The 25,629-nt window shown below is 41.2% G+C and overlaps 1 protein-coding gene across 1 annotated transcript; it reads right to left on the minus strand.

The window, feature by feature from the left end:
• Positions 1-1,210: 1,210 nt before the first annotated feature.
• On the minus strand, positions 1,211-25,388 carry LOC147028596 (uncharacterized). The gene is made up of 4 exons (XM_085879173.1): positions 25,085-25,388; positions 21,802-21,855; positions 3,594-3,653; positions 1,211-3,321 (listed from the first exon to the last, which is right to left on the minus strand). The coding sequence occupies exons 1-4, from the start codon at positions 25,090-25,092 to the stop codon at positions 3,075-3,077; spliced, it is 369 nt and encodes a 122-aa protein (XP_085735299.1). The 5' UTR covers positions 25,093-25,388; the 3' UTR covers positions 1,211-3,074.
• Between the last annotated feature and the right edge of the window lie 241 nt (positions 25,389-25,629).

A 25,629-nucleotide genomic window follows, 5' to 3' on the forward strand; every position in this document is an offset into this window, starting at 1 on the left:
TTACAGCATATACTTTATTCAGCAAATAATTCACATACTCCATCCACCTGAACTCCTCAATGGTGGGTAAAGTTAGAGTGCAATATATGAGCTAATGTGGATATGGGATAAATATATAAGGGTAAAATATAAGCTGTAAGGGGCGACATGATGCATGAGATAAAGTGTATATATATATATATATATATATATATATATATATATATATATATATATATATATATATATATATATATATATATAAGGGGTGGTTTTAGGGATACATGAGGGGATAAGAAAAAGTACGAGTGGTGACAGGAACAAGGTATGAGGAGTATATGAGAATATGAGATAAGGTGTGAAGGATGATGTGGATAAGGAATGTGAGAAAAGATAAGATGGATTATATGGAGAAGGTATGAGGGATGGCATGATAAGGATAAGGTATGTATTGGTATGGTGTGGAGAAGGTTGGTATGGAATAAGGTATGGATAAGGTATGAGGGATTATATGGATAAGGTATGAGGGATGATAGGGATAAGGTATGAGGGATGATATGGATAAGGTAGGAGGGATGATATGGACAAGGTATGAGGGATGGCATGATAAGGATAAGGTATGTATTGGTATGGTGTGGAGAAGGTAGGTATGGAATAAGGTATGGATAAGGTATGAGGGATGATAGGGATAAGGTATGAGGGATGATATGGATAAGGTAGGAGGGATGATATGGACAAGGTATGAGGGATGATATGGACAAGGTATGAGCAGTGATATGGATAAGGTAGGAGGGATTAAATGGATAAGGTATGATGGATGATATGGATAAGGTATGAGGGGAGATGTGGATAAGGTATGAGGGGAGATGTGGATAAGGTATGAGGGGAGATGTGGATAAGGTATGAGGGATGATATGGATAAGGTATGAGGGATGATATGGATGAGGTGTGATCAGTGATATGGATCAGATATGAGTGGTGATATGGATGAGGTATGATCAGTGATATGGATGAGGTATGATCAGTGATATGGATGAGGTATGAGGGATGATATGGATAAGGTATGAGGGGAGATATGGATAAGGAATGAGGGATGATATGGATAAGGTATGAGGGATGATATGGATAAGGTATGAGTGATGATATGGATAAGGTATGAGGGATGATATGGATGAGGTATGATCAGTGATATGGATGAGATATGAGTCGGTGATATGGATAAGGTATGAGGGATGATATGGATGAGGTATGATCGGTGATATGGATAAGATATGAGCGGTGATATGGATAAGGTATGAGGGATGATATGGATGAGGTATGATCAGTGATATGGATGAGATATGAGTCGGTGATATGGTACGAGTGGTATTCCGAGTCCAAGATCGAACATAAGAAATGTCCAAGATACACCAAAGCATGTATTTTATTTTTAAATATTCAAGCATATGTGATTGATAAGAAAATATCAAAATGCATTTTTTGTTTACATCCATGCCTCATTTTGCTTTTCTATTGTTTTTTTGACTTTTGTGAGTATCTTGTTCATAGAATTTTGTGAATACCCCTTTTTGTAAGGGTTAAATCCACAAGAATAACTTGCAATCCATCGCAATGAACATAACATTGCCATTGTTATTGTTATCAAAATATAAATTTTGTACACACAGAGTAAATATACATATATCACAGTCAATTTTAAATAGCTACAACCATATTTTAATACTCAAAGCACTACCATTAGCAGATTTTAATGACAGAGATTCTAATAAATTCTAAGTCTGAACAACTTAATCAACAGTTACAAAAGACAATGCATTTCAACATATTTTTTTATCCTTGAACTCTTTAGAATACAACTGATAACGAGTTGTGTAAAATTCTCTTTTTTATAGCTTCAATTGATATCATTTTAATCACCGAATAACCTGGTGGAGTGGTGGGAATTATACTGTGGTTCGTAGTGATAGTCGATGGGACACCAGCTTTGTTAACCACATTATCGGTTTGATATACTGTAGTACAAAACCCCTACCAGGGAGCAAGAAAACAGTGCAGATGAAACACAATAAAACTATGGGCTTTTTAAGGATACACATCTACATGCTAGCAGATTAGATAGACGGCCTGATGTCCCTTTCAAAAATACCAATTCACCCACGATATCGTTCTCCACCCACATGGCAATGAGTCGGTGATTCGTTCAAATATCAGGAATCCAATGGCCCTTTTGAGGAGGACATCAAGATTACATTCGGTCTAAAACTACAATATTCTATTTCAACTAATATGTCTGCAATGGGCAAGAAGCTGGTGATCATGGAAACACAAAGGAAGATCATGGTATCAACAGACATATATTGGGGGAACAAACAACACTCAGGCCTCTGGTGTCTGTGAGCTCGCAACTTAGGCCGAAGCTCAAGTCTGTGCCATGATGGTCCACAAAATGATGGTACCGCACAGGCGGTGGTGTTTGGGATGCACCATCGCTATACTTCCTCATGCACGTTTCGATACCAGTTTTGGAAGGTCCAAATGTGTCGCTGTTCATTCACGAATGATAATCCAGGTAGCAAACCTCTCTTGTCCTGGTGGACATTCTTAAGTGATCTGGAGGATGGTCTATCTGCAGTTAGCAACTCTTAACTGAAAAGGATCCGAGATTTCTTCAAGATGACAATACACTTTTACACGGAGATATATATCATACTTGATGAAGATGAGTTTGAGAGACAAATTAAGAAGTGATGATGAAGCGAGATGGGGAACATTATAATCTACCATTTTAGGGCCAATATCATCTATCACCAAGGTGTCTATTACAGACACAAAGCCAGTCGCCCCTTTTTAACTCCATGTCAACTCCCAGTTTGAGATCTTTATCCTCAAAATTGTCCATTCTGAAAAGGAGTATGTCACAACTAATCAGAAAGATTCCTCAATATGGGGCCAAGCTCCAGATAGGACTGGAAACTGAGAATGAGTTTTTATTCAACACAATATGTGACCTCCATCTTTTTGATTCACAATCATTGCAATATCATCATTGGACACTCTCATATCATGGGTTTTTCTCATCTGGCTGTCAAAAGCCTTCACGTTCTTTTGTTTTGATTTCTCTCTAAAAAAATTTGACTTGGACGAAGAAGCATCATAAACATTGTTGCCACGTCTAATTTTTCCTGTTCATCATTTGTGGTTTGTTTTTCCTCAGCCTCAAAGCCCGAACTGCACATCAATGTACATGGCCTCTGTGACATGACGAGGGGGCTTGCAGGTGCCATCGTGCTTGTAGTTAAGCTCCATGAAGAATCCAGCTCCTCCATGTTCATTGATGAATGACTGCAAACACAAAGGAAGATCAATTCATCTTGCAAACACAAAGGAACATCTTGAAAGAGATATTTTTGCTTGAAACATTTTGATACAGAAGTGGAGGGTTATGCAATAGCTAAACTACAGATGGCGGAAGGTTTAAAAATCTGAAAAAATGGGATTGTGAAGAACAGGAGAAGTGGAAAAACAATGGAAGAAAGCTTGAGCACCAACTCATTCCTGAATCTAAAGAGGAAAAACTATAATCTTTTTTTAATCGAATGAAGAACCAGTCTTACTTTTGACAGCTGGTGTCAATCTGTGTCAGCGAATAGGTAGAACAACAACAGATGGAACCACTGTAGGAAGCAAGAAGAAGCTCACAAATTGTGCATTAACCCTTCATCAGAGCAAAAGAGAAGGTGGGATAGGGGTAAAGGTTCACATATCACCCCTCATGCCTTATCCATATCACTGCTCATACCTTGTCCATATCACCCATCATACCTTATCCATACCTTATCCCATACCTTATCATTATCATACCATCCCCCATACCTTATCCATATCACCCCCTCATATACTGTACCTTATCCATAACACCCCTCATACCTTATCATTATCATACCATCCCCCATACCTGATCCATATCACCCCTCATACCTTCTCCATAAAACCCCTCATACTGTACCTTATCCATAACACCCCTCATACCTTATCATTATCATACCATCCCCCATACCTTATCCATATCACCCCTCATACCTTCTCCATAAAACCCCTCATACTGTACCTCATCCATAACACCCCTCATACCTTATCCATATCAGCCCCTCATACCTTATCCATAAACCCCTCATACTGTACCTTATCTTTGTGTTGTGGCTTCTTCTTGATGAGTCCAGACACGCGTGGGGGGGGGGGGGGTTCTCCCTGCATGGCCGAAACCCAGCCTAGAAAGGGCGGACCCATGGAGGCCCTGTCCAATCCGGGCGGACAGTGGCATCGGCTTCACCAATGCCCCTCCCCACTGGGAGAGATCTATAAATTACGAAGCAATCCTCAGCGTAGAGTCCTTGGCTGGGCGATAAATTACGGCACCATCCTGAGAGGATAGACAGAGAATTCTGTGTGGGTCGGCCATGTGAGCTGGAGTCTGAGGTTGGAGGGAAACAGCATTGGAGCGAGACAGTGGTTGGAGTGCACCCGATCTTGACCGGGTCTCTCGTGGGTCCTGTCGGTGGCCCTGATCCCCGTCTCAGATTCCGTTCTGCTCCACCCGAGCTCCTTCGCGGACACCGTCTCCACGCGTGTGGCTGTGGGCCGAGTTGCACGACCACTGATAGGTGCCGCATCATGGAGCATCCCTTCTCTCCAACGTCCAGGTACCCTAAAAGAACTGCAACCTCAGCTCACCCCCCTCTCTGACTGTGGGGGTCCTTTGCAATACACCTGGGTTTATTTTCGTCTGAGTACACGTCTGAGTGTGTGGAGCCGTCTTTAAGTGGAACTGTTTAAGTGTTTGATAATTATAAATCTTGCCTGTATATGCCACGATAAGTCTGCTCTAAGTCCTTTTGTAAGTTGATTGTAAATAAACCATTATTAGAAATGTTCCCAGTTCCTTTTTGTCTTTTCCTTCATTGATCCAGCATGGTTCGGATCTGAGTTTAGCCGGGTTTTTATACCCGATAATCTATTTCCACATCCGAGCCGGTATGTTCTTGGCGGATCCGCTCAGCTGCATTCGAACTGGAAAGGTAGTTCATAGTTGGTAGAGTGATCTGGTTTGGGCAAGACGTACCGAGGGCGTGGTTCCCCGGTAGACGACACCGCGTGGTTTATTAGCTAAATTGGTTCGAGACAAAAAGACCCTACGCTATGCGGTGGAGGTATTGGCGTCCACAGTCGGTTATGCGACCCGCCGCCTCACGGAATTATCCGTGAGCGACGGCCTACAATTCCAGGAGTCTGGTGGGAGACGACGTAACTTTCGCCACCTCGAGGTCGTTCTCACCACCGGACCTCCGGCCCACAACAATATATATATATATATATATATATATATATATATATATATATATATATATATATAAATAAATATATATATACATATACAGGGTAGCCCGAAAGTTACTTTACCACTGATAAATTTCTCACACTTCCCTCCTTCCCTTCCCCTCTGCCCTCGCCCCCTCGCCCGCGATGTTATGCGGAAACACTGACTCAGAGGAATGATGGAGCACATACAGATATAATGACAAATTAATTATTGAAAGTACTGTACAATAAAACCTGTATATTAAAAGAGTTCAAGAACAATGCTTCCCTGGGAAGGGGTAAAGTGACTTTCAGGCCACCCTGTATATATATATATATATATATATATATATATATATATATATATATATATATATATATATATATATATATATATATATATATATATATTGTGACGTCCACGGGACTTGAACAGTCCCACCAACATAGATTGAGCCGAAACGATGGACGCGGTTTATTTTTTTATAACCCAAAGATGGCGGTTTTAATCGCTCCACCGCAAACGGGACAAGGAAAGTGGCACGAGTCGCTTTTCACTGAGTTAATAATGTTTATTTCTCTAACCAGAAATAATAAGACTCGGCAAGAGGAGGGATCTGGCGCGATTCGACGGGATGGTGGTGTGGGTTCGGGCGTGGGGAAAACACAAACAATTCCAATGGATATACAAATCTCAAACCCTCTAAGGTGCCAGGTACACACACACACACACACACACACACACACACACACACACACACACACACACACACACACACACACACACACACACACACACACACACACACACACACACACCGTAGCTGGTCCTGGTGGTCAGGCTGGCCCGTGGTGTAGACGCAACAGTCCCTGGATTGGCGTCGGACGAGCTGGCGTTGCGCTCGTCAGGGGCAGGAGACACCGTGGTGCTGTCGACCTCCTGGTGTCGGCCCAAGTCCGCTCACAGCCACCAGGGAGCCAGTTCTGGCGCCAAGTTGTGAGCAGGAGAGGGAGGCAGGTCCGCCCGCCGTTCGACCCCATACTCCGAGCCAGCAGAACCCCAGAGCCAACCGAGGTGAGGCACGAGGCACAGCAAGGCCACGAGACACGATCAATCCAGGAACGAACCAGCGCAACAATCGAGCACAACAGCCTCCACCAAAACAAGGTTTTTCCTTATCGATCTTCTTCTTCCACCCCTTTTCCCCGAACAGAACCTTTTTATCCTCCATTCCTCGTCACTCCCAATCGAGCCGTTTTATTGCCCCTCCACCGTCGCCTTCCGCCAATCGTGATCACGGGGCGGAGCTATCCGCAGCACTGTCCTGTTACGTCACGGCAAGCCTCCAGGGAATACTAAAAGGGTTTACGCAGACACACTTACCCTAACCCGTCTCCCTATCTAATTACATGACAATTATCATTTCCCCCTTAAAGAAATGGACATTTACTAGACAACTTATCACCAATGAATTGCTACTTATTACATCGAGATCCTGGTACAACTCGAACAGCATGGCGTACCTAATTAAACGTCCTAATTACCCTTTGAATGCATACCCCCCCTCAGACGTAACTATATATATATATATATATATATATATATATATATATATATATATATATATATATATATATACATATACATATACATATACATATACATATACACACACACACATCCACATACTATATATATATATATATATATATATATATATATATATATATATATATATATACATACACACATATACACAAGGTAAGTGCTAATGCAGTTTCAAACCCTTCCCAGAGTTCCTCAACAACTATAAAGACGTTCACACATCATCCACACATGAGAATCCCAATGCTGCACACCCCCTCAGCCACCGGACCGGTCTCATCACTTATTGGCGAATCATCAGCGATAGCGTAGACAGAAATGCACACCTTACCTTAAGTTAGCTTCCACAAGGTAAGTTTGCACTTACCTTGTATAAGTCTTTTTGGGTTGCTTTATGCAGCTCCTTGGGGTGGAGGAGTGTGGGAGTGGTCAATCATTTTATAATCCTAGCCACCTGGGTGTAGTTGATTCGGTGAGACCTGACTGGCTGTTCCCTCCATTCACAGGTGAAAGATATGGGTGGATCTTTCTTTATTTACATGTTGACTGCTTTTGACATTTGAACATGGTACCCGCTTGGGAGCCTCATTGGTATGCATTTCTGTCTACGCTATCGCTGATTATTCGCCAATAAGTGATTAAAGCGGTCCGATACCTGAGGGGGTGTATAGCATTGGGATTCTCATGTGAGTGCGACGTGTGATCGTCTTTATAGTTGTTGAGGAACTCTGGGAAGGGTTTGAAAGAGCGTTAGCACTTACCTTGTGTAAGTCTTCTTGGGTTGCTTTATGCAGCTACTTGGGCAAGAGGAGTGTGGGAGGGAGGAATCTATATACATATATATACATATATATATATATATATATATATATATATATATATATATATATATATATATATATATAATAGTTCCAGTTTTGGGGGTGGATGGAATGATTTAATAAGGAAGTTTAGCATTGTGTAAAGTTGCTTGGTCCGTGGAGAGTCGAAGCATCTCCATGTAACCATGTTAGGGAATCTGTAAACTTAAGTGTTATGCTTCACCACATGATGGGTGGTGTGGTGTTAATTCGAGCTTCAGTCGTAAAAAAGTACGAGATTGCCCTCTGTGGTTTTCCCTGTTTTTTTATATTTCAAGGGAGGCCGCAAAGCTGGGAAACGCATCCCTGAAATGACAATGAACAGGAGAAGCCCCGCCTTTCCAGGTTTGGGGGCGAGCAGACCATGCCCCAGAGGCGGAGGATGCAGAGCGCTGGAGAGAGGAGTGATCGAAGGCACAGAAGAGGCTGGCAAATTGCACAGGGGGATTGTGGAAGGCTCCCGTCTGGTTCAGCAGAACACACACACACGAGGTCGGTGTAACGACCATACGAGGCAGGTGGCGCCTTTGAAAATAGGAAGGCTTGGACCTTTGGAGCCTTCGTGTGGAAAGCCACGAGTGAAGCGCCATTTTGTCTGCATGTGCACATGTTGGTGAAAGCACCTCCATTCCGGGTTCAATGGGTATCAGCTCTGGCCCAAGCTGAATACCAGTGTACTTAAAAGGGGTGGGGTGAGGGTTCTTTTTATTTTGGTCACCCCTTTGGCTGTATTTGTGTGTGTGCGAGGCCTCGACCCTAGGAGTTATTTATTTATTATTGGTATTATTTCCTTTCACATTATTGTCTTTGTAAATATTTGTGTATGTGCATTAAATGTGGTTATTTTGAAAAAAACTATTTGTGTAATTGTCGTGGGTTCGCGGATTAAACCCCCTGTGTAACCATTCCATTCCCAGTACTCCTTTCCGCTGTCAGCCATCGCCCTCTGCCATGCCCGTCGATCGAGCACGTGTTGAAATCACAGTCGATCAACGTGTCAGTCTCCTAATAAAAAAGAACCACTCGGCCGTCCCGGGAGGTTGGTCAGTGTTAACCGCCCTTTACCACAAATTTGGGTCTGGGGGTTAACTTGGGCCGACCACCCCGCATATATATATATATATATATATATATATATATATATATATATATATATATATATATATATATATATATATATATATATATATATATATATATATATATATATATACACTAGCAAATCAAACTCATAACTTTGCTGGAGGGGGAATTAAGGGGAGGGGGAGGACTGGAGAAAGAGGGAGGGTGAGAGAGAGGAGGGGGAGAGGAATGAAAGGGAGAGGAGGGAGTGGAGGGGATGGAAAGAGGACAGAGGGGAGGAGAGCTAGGAAGGGGGGAAAAGGGAGGAAAGGGGGGGGGTGTGGAGAGAGCAACGCCTCACCAAACACTGCGATACACTTCAGGAGGGGGGGTTGTGAGTGAGGAGGATGGGGTAGAAAATAGAGGGGGAAGGGGGGGACTGGTGAGGAGGAGGGAGTTTGGGACTTGCATTTGTTCGGGGGACTTGATTGGGAAAGTGGGGGAGGGGTTCTCGACTTGCATTTGGTAGTGGGACTTGTGGAGAACAGGACTGAACAAAATTGGATACATAAAATCAACACGTTAACATAGCACGTGTTGACCACCCAGGGATGGCCATGGGGGATGGAGAGGCGAGGGGTCTACGAGGTGGTAAGCGTGAGTGGAGGTGAAGGGAAGGCAGCATGAGGGGAAGGGAAGGGCAATAAAACGTGCCCAAACAGCGACATTTTCTATTTGACTGTCAGGTTCTACATAAAACTGGGTGGGAGAATTTAAAGCCCACACTATCTACCTGGCAAAGGCTTGCCTGCATGCATGCATAGTTGCAGATGCAGCAACCTTTGCACCCCTCGGGTTGACTCACTCCAAATTGGATTCATACATGTTTAGGTTTGGATTTTAAATTCAAACCTAAACCGTTAGTCTTTAACAGCGGGGCAGGGTGAGGGGAGGGAGGGAAGGGGTGGGGGAGAGAGGGAGAGGCGTGGGGAGAGAGAGAGAGAGAGGCATGAGAGGGAGAGGCGTGGGGGGAGAGAGAGAGAGAGAGAGAGAGAGAGAGAGAGAGAGAGAGAGAGAGAGAGAGAGAGAGAGAGAGAGAGAGAGAGAGAGAGAGAGATGGAGAGAGAGATGGAGAGAGAGATGGAGAGAGAGATGGAGAGAGAGATGGAGAGAGAGATGGAGAGAGAGATGGAGAGAGAGATGGAGAGAGAGATGGAGAGAGAGATGGAGAGAGAGATGGAGAGAGAGATGGAGAGAGAGATGGAGAGAGATGGAGAGAGAGATGGAGAGAGAGATGGAGAGAGAGATGGAGAGAGAGAGAGGGAGAGAGAGAAAGAGAGAGGGGGTAGAGAGAGGGAGAGGGGTGACAGAGGGAAAGAGAGAGAAGTATGTTGGGAGAGGATTCGGAGAGGGGTGGGAGAGGCAGGAGAGAGGGAGAAGGGTGAGAGAAAGAGAAGGGTGAGAGAGGGAAAAGGGGTGGGAAAGAGAGGGGTGGGAAAGAGAGGGGTGGGGAAGAGAGGGGTGGGGAAGAGAGGGGTGGGGGAGAGAGGGGTGGGGGAGAGAGGGGTGGGGGAGAGAGGGGTGGGGGAGAGAGGGGTGGGGGAGAGAGGGGTGGGGGAGAGAGGGGTGGGGAGATGAGAGGGAGGGATTCCAGCAAATGTGATGCCCAGTTTAACATCCATCAGAGATACAGCACACACATTGATGAATCACCCTGCCTGTGAAACACCGGGATGACAGTTTATAGCTGGGTCGAGATTCAAATTCAGGCTAGACAACTTAGAGCGAGCATACGTACCTCTCGGCTGTGGTGATTCATTGCCTTGGAACCACTGAAAACATTTTTTACTCAGTCTAGTCCTCAAATTAATATATTTTGCTGTCATAGCCCTGGAGATGTCCCCGCGGACAACTGAGCCCTGGTATCGCCAAAGAAGCTTGTCGAGATTGAAGTTGGAAGAGTGCTCGCCATGTGGCTTCAGCACTCAAGCAAGCACTTCAATAAAATGGTTGAAGACACTTTGAAAATAAATGAAATGTTTCATTTTTTTATATGTATCTATCTATGTCAAAGTGACGAGTCATATAATGAAAGCAGATCATACGAAAAGGGGAATCCAAATCCATTGGGACCATACTCTGGATAGAGCATTGGTGCTGCCAAAGCAGTTTCCTGAGCTCCTGGGCTATATTCGGCACAATGCTGGATGGGTCACCACTCCAACATAGGATAATTGAATCGCTCAATCAACCCAGCAAGCTGAAACTCATTTTGCCAACCTCAGAAAGATGAAAGGCTGAGTCAACCCCACCTTGTATTAATTCAACAGTCAAGCAGGATTTGAACTCAAGACCCTAGGATCCCCAGCCTGCCACCCTCACCATTACGCCAACACCAGGCATTAGGTCAAAAAAGTGGAAACGTCACTTAAAATAAAATTGCACATTTTCAGTGGGTGAGCCACCCACCACCTGAGGCACCGCACAACATGGGGCCAAATGCAGACGAGTGGAGCCTGAACTTTGGTCAAGTCGATCAATATATTCAGTGGCAGTGCGAATACTTTTGCCATGCATGGCCAGGGCTTGCAAAGGAATAACCACCCAGCTTGTGGAGCACTCGCCAAGTGGCTTAAGCACTCAAGCAAGGACTCCACCGAAATGGTTAAGGAATTGCTGGCTTGGCAAGCGATAAGCGATCGCTGATTGGTCATATTAAACACCACTTGGAGATGCTTGGAATTGGAATGTCAAACAATGTCCGAATTAGACAAATGCACACTTTTTTTTAGCAGTCGAAACTGCTGCCGAGGTCAATTAAGAAATTAAATTTTGAAATTTGGCTCAGGTGAAGAGATTCTAGAGATTATCACATTTGCGGAAATAAAATAAAACTACGAATACTGGCATAGAAAGTCGACACCCCGTTTCAAATTTTTCACCTTTTGTTGCCTTATAGCCTGGTCGTAAATTACATTAAATCTGACTTTTTCCACCTTGATTTAAACATTGTAACCCACAACTTCCAAGTGAAAAGGGTCATTCCATGTCAAATCAGCCAAAAAATGAAATTCTGCAGTGACCCCTTCAAATTTTCCTGAAAAAAATTCTCAAAGCTACCTTAACATATATGAGGAAGGTTTGCCAAGTTTTCGCTCAAAATTCCAAGTAGTGTCCGAGATATGGCCCGACAAACACCCTAGGGGTGTTTCAATTCTGGCAGTCGCGAGTTGCAAATTTGTATCTGAAGCATTTTTGGAGGGCTCTAAATTCCATAGTTTTACAGAGTTCTAAAAATTCACACAAATGATGTCTATTAGTGAGGCTTTCAGAATCTGACATCAAAAATGTTCTACTTAAAATGCTTTTTAAGATAAGTACTCTCAAAAGTAGTGATTTGTAACATGCAGTCAAAAAAAATTGAGTTTTCAAATTGCTGCCAACAGTCAGTTTATTCATCATGAAGAATTTTGTTGCCTGATTTACATAATCTAGTGACTGCATCATTTACACAACAAAACTGAAACCTTTTGGAGCAAAATCTTGGGTGCTATAGGTGTCTGAACTTTGCTCCAGACTCAACGACACTGAAATTTTACCAAGTGTTCCAATTTTACCAAGTGTTTTACCCCAAGTGTTCACCATGTTGACAGCTACACAGCTCTTTTAAATTTTTGTCATTTAAAGACACATACATCGGCAAACTGTGGTAGAAAATTCAAGAGTTGTTCTCAATCCCTTCTATTTTTAAACGAATTTTTTTTTTTAAATGCATCAATTTCTAATGATTCTGCAGTCCCAAAAGCTACTTTTTTTTAAAATAAAATTTTTACTAACAAACATATAGAAAAAATAAAGATATTCTAAGGAAGAATGACTTAAGTGGAATCTAACAATATATAAATCAGTTTACTAAAGCTTAAATAAGTGTACCAAAATCATTTCCAAAGTTAGGCATGAAGCACAACTCTATCTTATTTAGGCTTTAACCTAATACACAGCCCTGTAGTAACTGCCAATGCTCATTGTTACATTTTATCATATCCTGGCAATTATAAAACTAATCACTGTTCACTTTGTGCAATCGATCCAAGTACATTTGTCTAAACAATTTGATATGAAATTATGAAAAACAAAAGTTGAATCAGATATTGTACCTACATTTACAAATGGATGGAGACTTTCGTACAATGTACACTAAGTATATAAACAATGAGATATGCAAATGAATATTTATAATGGTGATTATTATGTTCACATTATGTGTCTTAATTTGTAGTTGAGATTGGCGGTGGCCTTAAACTAAAATATCCTTTTTTAAAAATGTGAGCCAAATTAAAGTAACCACATACTTGTTCTGACCAAAAAACACAACAATTTGATCATTGTGGTGCCAACTTATGAATATTTGGCATGGCTTCCACTTCAAAAGCACACCTATTGTTTTTGTTCCACATCTTTCATCGAACATGTTTTTTTTTAAATAGTGGGCCTTTTTAGAAATGGAAGGGATTGAGAACAACTCTTGAATTTTCTACCACAGTTTGCCTATGTATGTGTCTTTAAGTAATAAAAATTTAAAAGAGCTGTGTAACTGTCAACATGGTGGAACACGGGGTAATACTGGGGTAAATTTCAGTGTCGTTGAGTCTGGAGCAAAGTTCAGACACCTATAGCACCCAAGATTTTGCTCCAAAAGGTTTCAGTTTTCTTGTGTAAATGATCCAGTCACTAGCTTATGTATATCAGGCAACAAAATTCTTCATGATGAATAAACCGACTGTTGGCAGCAATTTGAAAACTCAAATTTTTTTGACTGTATGTTACAAATCACTACTTTTGAGAGTACTTATCTTGAAAAGTATTTTAAGTAGAACATTTTTGATGTCAGATTCTGAAAGCCTCACTAATAGACACAATTTTTGTGAATTTTCAGAACTTTGTTTGTAAAACTCTGGAATTTAGAGCCCTCCAAAAATGCTTCAGATACAAATCTGCAACTCACGACTGCCAGAATTGAAACACCCCTGGGGTGTTTGTAGGGCCATATCTCGGACACTACTTGGAATTTTGAGCTATAACTTGGCAAACCTTCCTCATATATGTTAAGGTAGCTTTGAGAATTTTTTTCAGAAAAATCTTAGGGGGTCACCGCAACCCCCGGCTGAAATGACACGGAATGAGCCAAAAACAAATTCCACAAATGTCAGGAAATTAAATGAAAATACAAAACTAGAACATCTTGGTTGGATAAGTGTCCACCCCCCTGAATTAACATCTTGGTTTTGTCAAATCACATAACTTTTTGCAACATGAATTCAGAATCTCCAGAGTGTTTTTTTGCATACCTCAAACAGGATTCAAGGTGGGCTTTTTTGAGTAATGGCTTCCTTCTTGCCATCCTACCATACAAGCCAGACTTGTGGAGTGCTTGGGATATTGTTGTCACATGCACACAGTGACCAGTCTTTGCCATAAAGGCATGTAGGTCTTTTGGAGTTGCCATTGGCCTCTTGGTGGCCTCCTCTGATCAGTCTCCTCCTTTCTTGGTCATCCAGTTTTCGGGAAGGCCTGATCTAGGCAGGGTCTTGGTGGTACCATACGCCTTCCACTTCTTAATGATTGTCTTGACTGTGCTCCAAGGGACATTCATGGCCTTTGAAATATTTTTATACCCATCCCCTGATCTGTGCCTTTCCACAAGTTTATCCCAGAGGTCTTTTGAAAGGTCCTTGATCCTCATGGTTGAGTCTTTGCTGTGAAATACACCACCCAGCATAGAAAACTTACAAGAACAGCTGATTTTATTCTGAAATAATCAGAATCACTACAATTTAACATCAGTGGAGGTGAATTAACTTAGTGTGTGATTGTGAAAGTGACTTGTTACACTTGAGCTAATTTACAATTACTATTATAAGGGGGTGTACACTTATCCAACCAAGATATTCTACTTTTATAATTTCAATTAATTTTCTGAAGTGTGTAGAATTTATTTTTCACTTGGAAGTTGTGAGTTACGATATGTAAATAAAGGTGGAAAAAGACTCATTTCATTCAATCGACTTCTAGGCTATAAGGCAACAAAAGGGGAAAAGTTTTGAAAGGGGGTATAGCCTTTCTATAGGCACTGAATATGAAAGCTGTGTGAATCTGTAGATTTGTAATGGACTGGAATGGCGCGTTCGTTTTCTTTGACTGAAACATTAATGTCAAGTAAGGAGACACAGGGAGAACCAGTTCAGCGAGGTGGAGAAGAGTTTCTGTGCTTGGTTCCTTGGTGGTTCAGAAATTGAAAGAGCACCCAAAGACCCATCTCCTTCAGAATGGTGGTGTACAAGGGTTTAATGTCAACAGCAAATTAAAATTTATTGGAGGAGGTAAACCTGAACTGCTCAAATAATGTGAGTATGTCATTAATGCCCTTGAAGGAGGATAGAGATTCAATGAGAAGAACTATCTTTCTATCAATATAACTGTTGGTCAATCCAGTATGGCAGTGATCAGTGGAAATTATACGGTTACCTGGGTGAATGCCCTTGTGGATCTTTGGTAAAAAGTAAATCTGCGAGGTTCTTGTAGTTTTTTTTAATTGTACTGAAACTTTTTTTTACCATATGAGCTTTTGTCATCAAATTGTCAGCAAACCTATATCATGAGAATATAGAGAAGACGAATCAATAATTTGGTCAAAAAGTCAAATGTCAAAGTTACATAAAAGTCAATTTTCATTTGTTCGACTTGAAATTGGAACAGAATTTGTATATTTCGTCATTGAATTGGCTCGCCAATCAAAAGCTAGAAGCCTTTTGTTTTTGAGGTCGGAAAGTCAAGAACGCAGCGACTGATTTTGCAAGTACCCCGTCCATGACTGCTTCTTTTTTTGTCTTTCTGTCTGCCTATCCAGGCCATAACCCGTTTACCATTTCAGCTTTAATCATCAAATTTTCAACAAACCTTTATTTTGAGAATATGGAAAAGAAAAATGAGAAATTTTTCATTTTTTTTAACCTGTTGTTTTCCTCAACAGCTTTTTTGCATTTCAAGTCATTGTGGAAACATCATCCTGAATATGTATGAGGGCATTACAATTACCCACATGAAACTTTCCATCGCCGACATGTACAACATTGAACTGTACCAGGCAGGTGTACAACATTGAACAGTACCAGGAAGGTGTACATGTTGGTCGCTTTGAGTATCTGGATGCAAATGCAGTGTCAACCTGGTAATGCAAAGTGAAAAATTGATATATCACCCAACTAGAGAGTACATTGAACACCTTACCCCAAATGTCTTGAGAAACAAGGACATGGGCAGGATCTGAGAGTGGCAAATTTGATTGGTCGTAATGACATACAAAATGTCAAAATATTTTGTCCAAGTATTGCGAAACAGAAGGTTTTTGAAAGTGCCAAAAAGGTGATTTGTTCAACATTGTTCAAGCATATAATTCAATTGAAATTTATAATTACTTCAAATTTTGATAACCTAAATATTTTGGACATTTTCTGCCGTTGCTGCAGCGTCTTTTACACCACCTTAGTTAACAAGTTACATTCGTTCTCCATGTCTGTTGTTTGTGTCGTTTATGACGTCCTTAAAAACAGTAAGTTTCCTGTTTGGAATGATTTTCAATTTTGCTTGACTGTCAGACAGGCAGACACAAAAATATTTATCTCACTCCTCTTTGCGCATGTATTCCGATTCATGTTCAAAATAACATTCAATTTCAATTAAGTTGTTCATAAACTGACGTTTGTAGACAGACAGACAGAAGTGAAGCAACCACTCAACCCTGCTTTTCGCTTCACGTGCGCAGGGGGGGGGGGGGTAATAACCCTGTTTTACTCGTGAAATCCACGTATAGCCATCGATATAATTCATGTCCCTTTCCGTACAGCGTGACAACTGCACTGATCTTTATGGCATTTTCCAGGGATCATGACATTTTATATACAATTGGTTGAAATGTGCATGGAAAATATGATGGTAATTTAATTTAATGGTAAACCTGTTTTTACAACAATTTTAACCCATTTATGTTTCAGGAATAATCAAAGGAATGTTGCTGAAAATTTCTTGAGTATTTACCCAGAGTAAAGTTGAAAATAAGATAAAGGCAATGATGGCACATTGGCAAATGAAGGACTGGGGTTTGAGTATGCAGTGAAGCAGATTATGTGTATGGTACTTTGTGATGTTATGTTTATGAGATGTGCATGTTGTGTATTATGTTACTTTCATGACAGAACAATCATGACCTCAATTTGGTCACAACCTGCGACACAAAATATATATTTATCACCTCCTCTGTCCACTCAACTCTGTCATCCTTGCTGTTGAATGGCTCAGCTTACATTCTCCAATCTGTCTCATTAACCTTGGGCCGTGTCTGTCCCATGCTCCCATGTGAATGAATAAGATTAGATAGAGCCATGTCTGTCCCGTGTTCCCATTTGAAAGAATATGATCAGATAGGGTCGTGTGTGTCCCGTGTTCCCATGTGAATGAATATGATTGGATAGAGCGTGTCTGTCCCCTGTTCCCATATGAATGGATATTATTGGATGGAGCTGTGTCTGTCCCATGTTCCCATATGGATGAATAAGATTAGATGGAGCCATCTCTGTCCCATGCTCCCATGTGAATGAATAAGATTTGATATACAAGATTCATCATGTTTATTCTGAACAGGGGGGTTACTTTGTATCTGTTACCTCAGGTGTGTGTGTGTGTGTGTGTGTGTGTGTGTGTGTGTGTGTGTGTGTGTGTGTGTGTGTGTGTGTGTGTGTGTGTGTGTGTGTGTGTGTGTGTGTGTGTCCTCCATTCTAAGAAACCTTCTGTTCATAAAAACCTGTACATGGTCACTTGAGGTACGGGACTTCGCCATACAGCATGATGGCTAAGGAACAAAAAGATAAATGTCCTTAAGTGGCCCAAAGCCTTGACCTAAATCCAATCAAAAATCTGTGGCATGACTTGAAGATTGCTGTCCATCAATGCTCCCCATGAAACTTGACTGAGCTTGAATAGTTTAGTGCAGAGAAATGGGCAAATATTGCCCCATCAAGTTGTGCAAAGTTGGTAGAGACCTATCCAAACAGACTCACAGCTACAATTGCTGTCAAAGGTGCTTCCACCGAGTATTAACTCAGAGGGGGGGGGGGGGAGTGGACACTTATCCAACCAAGATATTCTAGTTTTGTATTTTAAATTAATTTTCTGAAATTTGTGGAATTTGTTTTTCACTTGGGAGTTGTGGGTTACGATGTGTAAATAAAGATGGAAAAGTCTGATGCAATATGCAATTATTATTCGAATTTCAAGTCAATCGGATGAAAATTGACAATTTTTCAGATAGAAATTGACAATTTTAGAAGTTTGACATTGAGTTGACCTTTGACATTTGACCTCAAACTAGTTGCTTTCCAAATTCAGTGAGGCACTATGCAATTGCTGTTTAATTTTCAAGTCAGATGAAAATTGATGATTTTAGAAGTTTGACCTCAAAAGTATTTGGTTTTCCAATTCAGTGACGAAATATGCAAATCCTGTTCAACTTTCAAGTCAATCGGGTGAAAAATGGTGATTTTAGAAATTCCATCAAAAGATGACTTTTGAGTGTTGACCTCAAAATCAATAACCATCTTAATTGTGCCTACCTGTACAACTCAGGAAAGCTTCATGATGATCAGTTTAGAATTGTGACCGGTAGGCGATTGACAGACAGAATAATGAAAAATCACTCATAGAGTGCCACTTGGTGAAATGGAATGGCACTCGGTAGAGCATGTACCTCCGCCAGGCTGAACAGTACACAATGTGTATCCCACTGATAGGTCAGATCTGAATCCGGACCTTAACCAAAATCTAATCGGCTTGTTCTTGTCACCCAACCAACTCTTCCACCTCGTTTTGTCACAAGTTGTCCACAGCTTTTAGAGATATGATAAGCTTGGTGTTGGCTCAGTAGTTAGGGTGGTGGCTTGGGATCCAAGTGTCCTGAGTTCAAGCCCCGTTGGCTGCTGAGTTAATATACAAGGAGGTTGACTCAGTCTGTCATCCTTCCGATGTCGGCGAAATGAGTACCAGTGTGTACTGATAGAGGGCCACTGCATCAGCGACACAGTCGCACTTCCAAGAGATGATAGCTACTCTGGCAGCTGAGCTGTCATACACGAGAAGAAGAAGAGATATGCTAAACCCTTCCAACTCGTTTTGTCATGGTTGAGAGTAAAGTTGTAAAGTGGCCCCATCTCTCAATGGTGAAGAATCACTTAAAAAAAATTTCATATCCAGATCTGGATTCAAATCTTCACCAGAAATGAATGAATTAGTCCTTTTCACACACCCAACCAGTCCACAAAGTATCTGCGAAATGCATCCATAATCGTTTGAGATATTGTGCTTTATATCGTTTTTGGCCCTATTTCTCAATGATGAGGAATCACTTTAAAAAATTCTCAGATCCAGATCTGGATACAGATCTTCACCAAGTTAAGCATTGCTGTCCTTGGCTGGTCACCTATACACAAAAAATTTCAGAACGATTGCTTGAAAACTGTGGTCAAAAATTGTGTGACAGACAGACAGACAAACAGAACAAGCCGATAGGCGGCGATGGGTCGCCGAGCATGGAAACTATAAGATATAGAGCAAAATGGATGTCATACAGCAGATAGGGAATCACCTTAAGATTACGCAAATCAAATCTCATTCAGTTCCATCTACTGATAACTACTCGGTATCCATTTGAATGAAAAGTACCGAAAATGCAGTTTGAAATCGGAAATCTCCAAAGTTCGAGGGGGTGCTGTGGGTGAACAAAGATCTAAATCGAAAATCCGGCTCGATCGTTTGTGCACAATGTATTCCAGACGATTAGTGTGAATTTTCATGACCATCTGACCATAACCCTAGGAGGAGTAGCATTTGGCGCGAAGGCACCTCCAGCTCTCGCATATTATCGATTTTTGCACCAATTGACCTTTGACCCCTGACCTAAGCGAAATCGGTCAATATATCCTGAGGCAAGGTTGTAGTACTCATTGAGTACCATGAATCTGCAAAGTTTCATTTGTATCGATGCACTCACCTGGTCGCTAGGGGGCCTTCAATTTTCGCCAATTTTCGCGCATACCCTAATTGTAGGGGGTGCTGCGGGTAAAGTATTCCATTTATCACAAAAACCGGAATATATTTGATAGAGCATCACCTGTAGATCATTCGTGCCAAATTTCATAACCCGACGTGGGATAACGGCTTTCGGAATTGATTTCGTGCGAACGGTACCGATTTTGAAGGTTTTTCAGTTGTTGCTAGGGAACCAAAGCGTCCCTAGCAACCATCACAATTTCCAAAGCACTAGGTCATAAGATGTACCTACCACCCGAGTTTGGTCAAAATCCGCCCACGTTTACTACCAATTATGCCGATGACAAAGTGACAAACGAACAAACATCCAAACAAACAGACAGAATTTCTGACAATAAGGGTCACCTATTTCGGCGACCCAATTACTGACAATAAGGGTCACCTATTTCGGCAACCCAATAACAAAGTCGACCGACCAACATACTTGCACATGTTCGATTTTGCAAGTAACAGACAGACAGACAGAAGTGGAAACACAACCTTCCACCTTCAGTGAGAGAGGTAAAAAGGGAGGACCACCCCCGAGTGACACAAAAACAATACAATGATCTTTATTGAATAGATGCTAGATATGGATTCAAGTGGAGTGAATTTGATCGCTATTACATTCAGTACATATATTATGACGAATATAATTGATAACGATGACATTTCATATTAATTAGGTCATGCATAAGTTTATGAGATTTGATCACGATCAAATTTGATGTTTAGTACATTTCATTCCAAATACATCTTATCGTTATTACGTTTGCTTTTGAGTACATTTAAAGTAGAATGGATTTCAAGTTTCCTTTGCACGTTATCAACCTTCGATGTGTACAAACGCCTTGGCATATTTACTCCATGCTGCCACACATGGCACCTGTCGTCTCGAATCGTTTCCCTTTTCACAATGAAGCTAAAATTAATCCCCCTGGCAAGTTAATTATAACCTCTGCGGCTTCCTACGCGGCGGATTATGAAAAGTAATTGCACAATTTGGTCTCAAGTGCCAAATAGGAGCCAAACCGCTGGCTGGAAGCAAGCTGAACACACTGTTTGCAGACTTGTGTATAAACAAGACCTCTTGTGGTGTAGCTATACTGAACGACAGATCTTCGTCATCGAATATAACTGGAGACTATCTAATCGTAACCTAATGTGAATGGTGCCGCAGCAGAGCAGTTAATTCCCCCAACACAAGTGTGCAGAACAACAAACAATACCTCCACATATTCACAAGCTTGTCCTTCGCCATGATGAACCACCTCGATGTTGTTTGTATGCTAATACAGGGTGTCCATAAAGTCCTTGTGCAATTTTGAACTTTTATAAAACTTTTGATGGACACAGGATAGAAACAAGCTGAGAGGTACATGAAAGCATAATTCATAAAGTTTTTAACCTGATACAGTTCAAGTATTGAGGCTTCAAAATAGCCGCCATCATTCGTAAAATCGTAATACATCGGTCAATCCGGTTTTCCAACTTGTTGAAAGCATTCCCCAGTTGCTGCCGAGTAATTTCATGAATTACATTTGCGATCATAACCTGAAGATAGTTCATCCCAAGAATGTGGTTTTGATGAGTAAACGACAATTTTACACAGCCACATAAAATGTCGTCCAATGGGGACAGGTCAAGGCGAATGAAGTGGCCAATCAACATCTACCGACCCACTTGTCTGGGAAGACATCATTGAAGAAACGTCGCACATTCAAAGCAGGGTGACAGGGAGCCTCATCATTCATCGTAGTTTAGGAATGAAGAAATTCTACAACATTGCAAAATAACGTTCACCTTTGGCTGTTGCTTCTTCCTAAGAAAGAGAAAGTACCAATGATGCGCGTCCTCCTGAGAAAACACCAGACATTGATATTTTGGTGAGTCTCTTCAATGTTTCCAGACTTCCAAAAGTTTGCCTGTCTCCCAAATGCGGTAATTGTGGTAGTTGACTTTTCCACTGAAGTAGAAAATCAGAAAAATCCAATTGGTCAAGAAACAAGGGAATTGTGGATTTAACAACAACAATAACAACAACATTAACAACATTACATTACATGATGAATCATGCTTTCATAATATACAATTTACAGTTTGTTTGTAATATACCATTTATGCATCATTGGTCAGGTCAAAATTCAAACACCTATTAATTTTAAGGTGAAAAGGTCAACACAGGCCTAATATATGAAATTGATAGATAGGGCCAAAAACTAAATATATCACTATATCTCAAAAAGTTGTGGACGAGTTGTGACAAAACAAGGTGGATGAGTTGAGTAGGTGACAAAAACAAGCGGATTGGATTTTGGTTCGGATCCAGCCCATCAGTGGGTTACAAAACGTAAACTGTTCCACCTGGCAAAGGTATACGCTCTAACGAGTACCGTTCTACTTTGTACTGTTTTGCCAAGTTGTCACTTTATGAGTGATTTTCCATTTGTGTGTGTGTGTGTGTGTGTGTGTGTGTGTGTGTGTGTGTGTGTGTGTGTGTGTGTGTGTGTGTGTGTGTGTGTGTGTGTGTGTGTGTGTGTGTGTGTGTGTGTGTGTGTGTGTGTGTGTGTGTGTGTGTGTGTGTGTCTGTCCGCTCGCTTCCAGCCCAAAGCAATCAATCGATCATTCTGAAATTTTCAGAGATTAATGTCACCGGCCCTGCAACGGTCCCGCATTGAAACTTCGTAAAATTTGGTCGACCGAAAAGGTCAACACAAGCCAATTTGAGCCAAATTTTCTAAAATCCACAAATTTCATCTGATCGACTTGAAATTTGAACAGGATTTGCATATCAGGTCAGTGAATTCAACCAAAAATTACTTTTAAGATTATCATCGGTCAAAAGGTCAACATAGGGCATAAGGTCAATCCAAAAGAGGCCAAATGATTAAATTGGTTCTAAAATTGTCAATTTTCATCTGATTGACTTGAAATTTGAAGACCATTTGCAAGTCAGGTCACGAAATTCAACCACCTACTAATTTTGAGATCAACATCAGCCAAAAGCCCAATTTGAGCCAAATTTTCTAAAATCCATAATTTTAATCCAATTAACTTGAAATTTGAAGAACATTTGCATATCAAGTCACTGAATTCAACCACCTACTAATTTTGAGGTAAACATAGGCCAAAAGGGAAACATTGGTCAAATTTCTAAAATCCTCAATTTTCATCAGATTGACTTGAAATTTGAAGAGAATTTGAACATCAGGTCACCAAATTCAACCACATACTAATTTTGAGGTAAACATAGGCCAAAAGGTCTACATAGGCCAATTTGGGCCAAATTTTCTAAAATCCTCCATTTTAATCCAATTAACTTGAAATTTAAAGAGCATTTGCACATCAGGTCACCAAATTCAACCACTGACTAATTTTGAGGTAAACATAGGCCAAAAGGGTAACAGGCAAATTTGGCCCAAATTTTCTAAAATCCTCAATTTTCATCCGATTGACTTGAAATTTGAAGAGCATTTTCATGTCAAGTCAGTGAATTCAGACACCTATTATTTTTAAGATCAAAAGGTCAATGCAAGCCTAATATATATATATATATATATATATATATATATATATATATATATATATATATATATATATATATATATATATATATATATATATGATAGATAGGGCCAAAAACTAAATGTATCACTATATCTCAAAAAGTTGTGAACAAGTTATGATAAAACAAGGTGGATTAGTTGAATAAGTGGCAAGAACAAGTGGAATGTATTTTGGTTTGGATCCAGCCTATCAGTGGGATACAAAACGTAAACTGTTCCACGTGGCAGAGGTATGCGCTCTATCGAGTGCTATTCTGCTTTGTTCTGTTCAACCAAGTTGTCACTCACTCTATGAGTGATTTTTCATTCTGTCTGTCTGTTTGTCTGTTTGTTGCCTACATTCTAAACCAATCATCATGAAACTTTACCAAGTTGTAGAGGTAGTGTCAACTGAGAAGCCTATTGATTTTGAGGTCAAAGGTCAAAGGTCATCGAGGTCAAATTTCTGACATCGTCATTTTTCATCCGATTAACTTGAAATTTGAACAAGATTTGCATAGTGTGTCACTGAATTAGGAATCCAACTATTTTTGAAATCAAAAGGTCAAAGGTCAACTGAAGGTCAAACTTCTAAAATCAACAACTTAAATCAAAAAAAAAAATGATCAATTTTCATCCGATTGACTTGAAATGTGAAGAGGAGTTGCATATTTGTTCATTGAATTCAACCACCAATTAATTTTGAGGTCAAATTTGTTTTATGGATTTTGCAAGTATCGTGATCTGCACGTCTTCTTCTTATTTGTTTGTTTGTATGTGTGCAGGACATCTCAAAAAGTTGCGGACGGATCCGGATGAAATTTTGTGGACAGGTTGGGTGTGTAACAAAGAAGAACTGATTAGATTTTGGTTACGATCTGGCGACTAGAATTTTAAAAGTGATTCTTCACCATTGAGAGACAGGGCCAAATATGACATATAGCACAATATTTCAAAAAGTTGTGGACGGATTCGGATGAAACTTGGTAGACAGGTTGGGTGTGTGTGACAAGGACGAACTGATTAGATTTTGAAGATCCGAATCTGGATCCGGATACGAGGGTTATTTAATTTTTTTAAACTGATTCCTCACCATTGAAGACCGAAGATAGGGCCAAAAACGATATAGTAATGTGGAGCATGATATTTCAAAAATGTATTGGGCCCGATATGTTCTCGTGGATCAGGCATTACGTGGCGGAGGTATGCGCTCAACTTAGTGCCCTTCTAGTTTATCATGTGCACATCAAAAGTATTAGAAGTTAAAAGTAGCGGAAGGATTTTATGGACACCTGTATCACGAGGTGCATCCACAAGTGGAATATGTTTTGTATAAGTCACGTGCGAGACGTTCATCAACACCAACTCGAGTGACTGTTCACGGGGCAGCGATTTTGCTTTCTGAGCACGGCATCGTTTATGACGTGCTTGGTAAATGTGCACGGCAAACGATGTAATCTAAAAGGCCAACACACAACTTGCAGATAAAACCGTGACACGGATAATAAGATGTGGGTCCAAGACGTTACAAACGAGCACACCATGGCATCGGTGGAAGGCAGACTTGAACACGTGGTCTTGTCAGTGGTTCCTTGTTCCTGACTCGGCCATTTCGATGTCCCTCTCCACGCTGATGGAAGCGCTCCGACCGAGCTGCGTGCTGATCCCCCTTCGAGAGGGCACAGGAGCAAGGATCCGTCTCCACTCCGATGCACCGGGTAATCTCAGCTGTCACGTGACTGAAGGAGGTGTGAGCACGTCCCGCCGAAACGACATCAGAAAGCGGGACGCGCGGTCTCAGACCCCGAAGAACGAACCCGCAGACCGAGCAGCCGCTCTGGACTCCTCAATCCCCGGTGAAGACCCATTCGATGTGATGGACCTCGCGTGGAAGGGCAGGCTCCGAGCTGCCCACGGTGATCCTCCTCCCTCATGGGAGGCAAGGCCACCAAGCAACGTCCTGCAGGCGGGAGCGGGCACCACAGACTTTCTCAGCAAGATTCTCTCAGGATTCTCAGCAAGCCAAGAGGACAACGACAACGTTGAGTCAACCAAGTCTTCCCACAAATACTGGAGAGAGTCATCG

This window comes from Eptatretus burgeri, chromosome 4 (genome assembly GCF_056783735.1).
Source record: "Eptatretus burgeri isolate ZD-2024b chromosome 4, Ebu_testis_v1, whole genome shotgun sequence".
In the NCBI taxonomy this organism is placed as follows: Eukaryota; Metazoa; Chordata; class Myxini; order Myxiniformes; family Myxinidae; genus Eptatretus; species Eptatretus burgeri.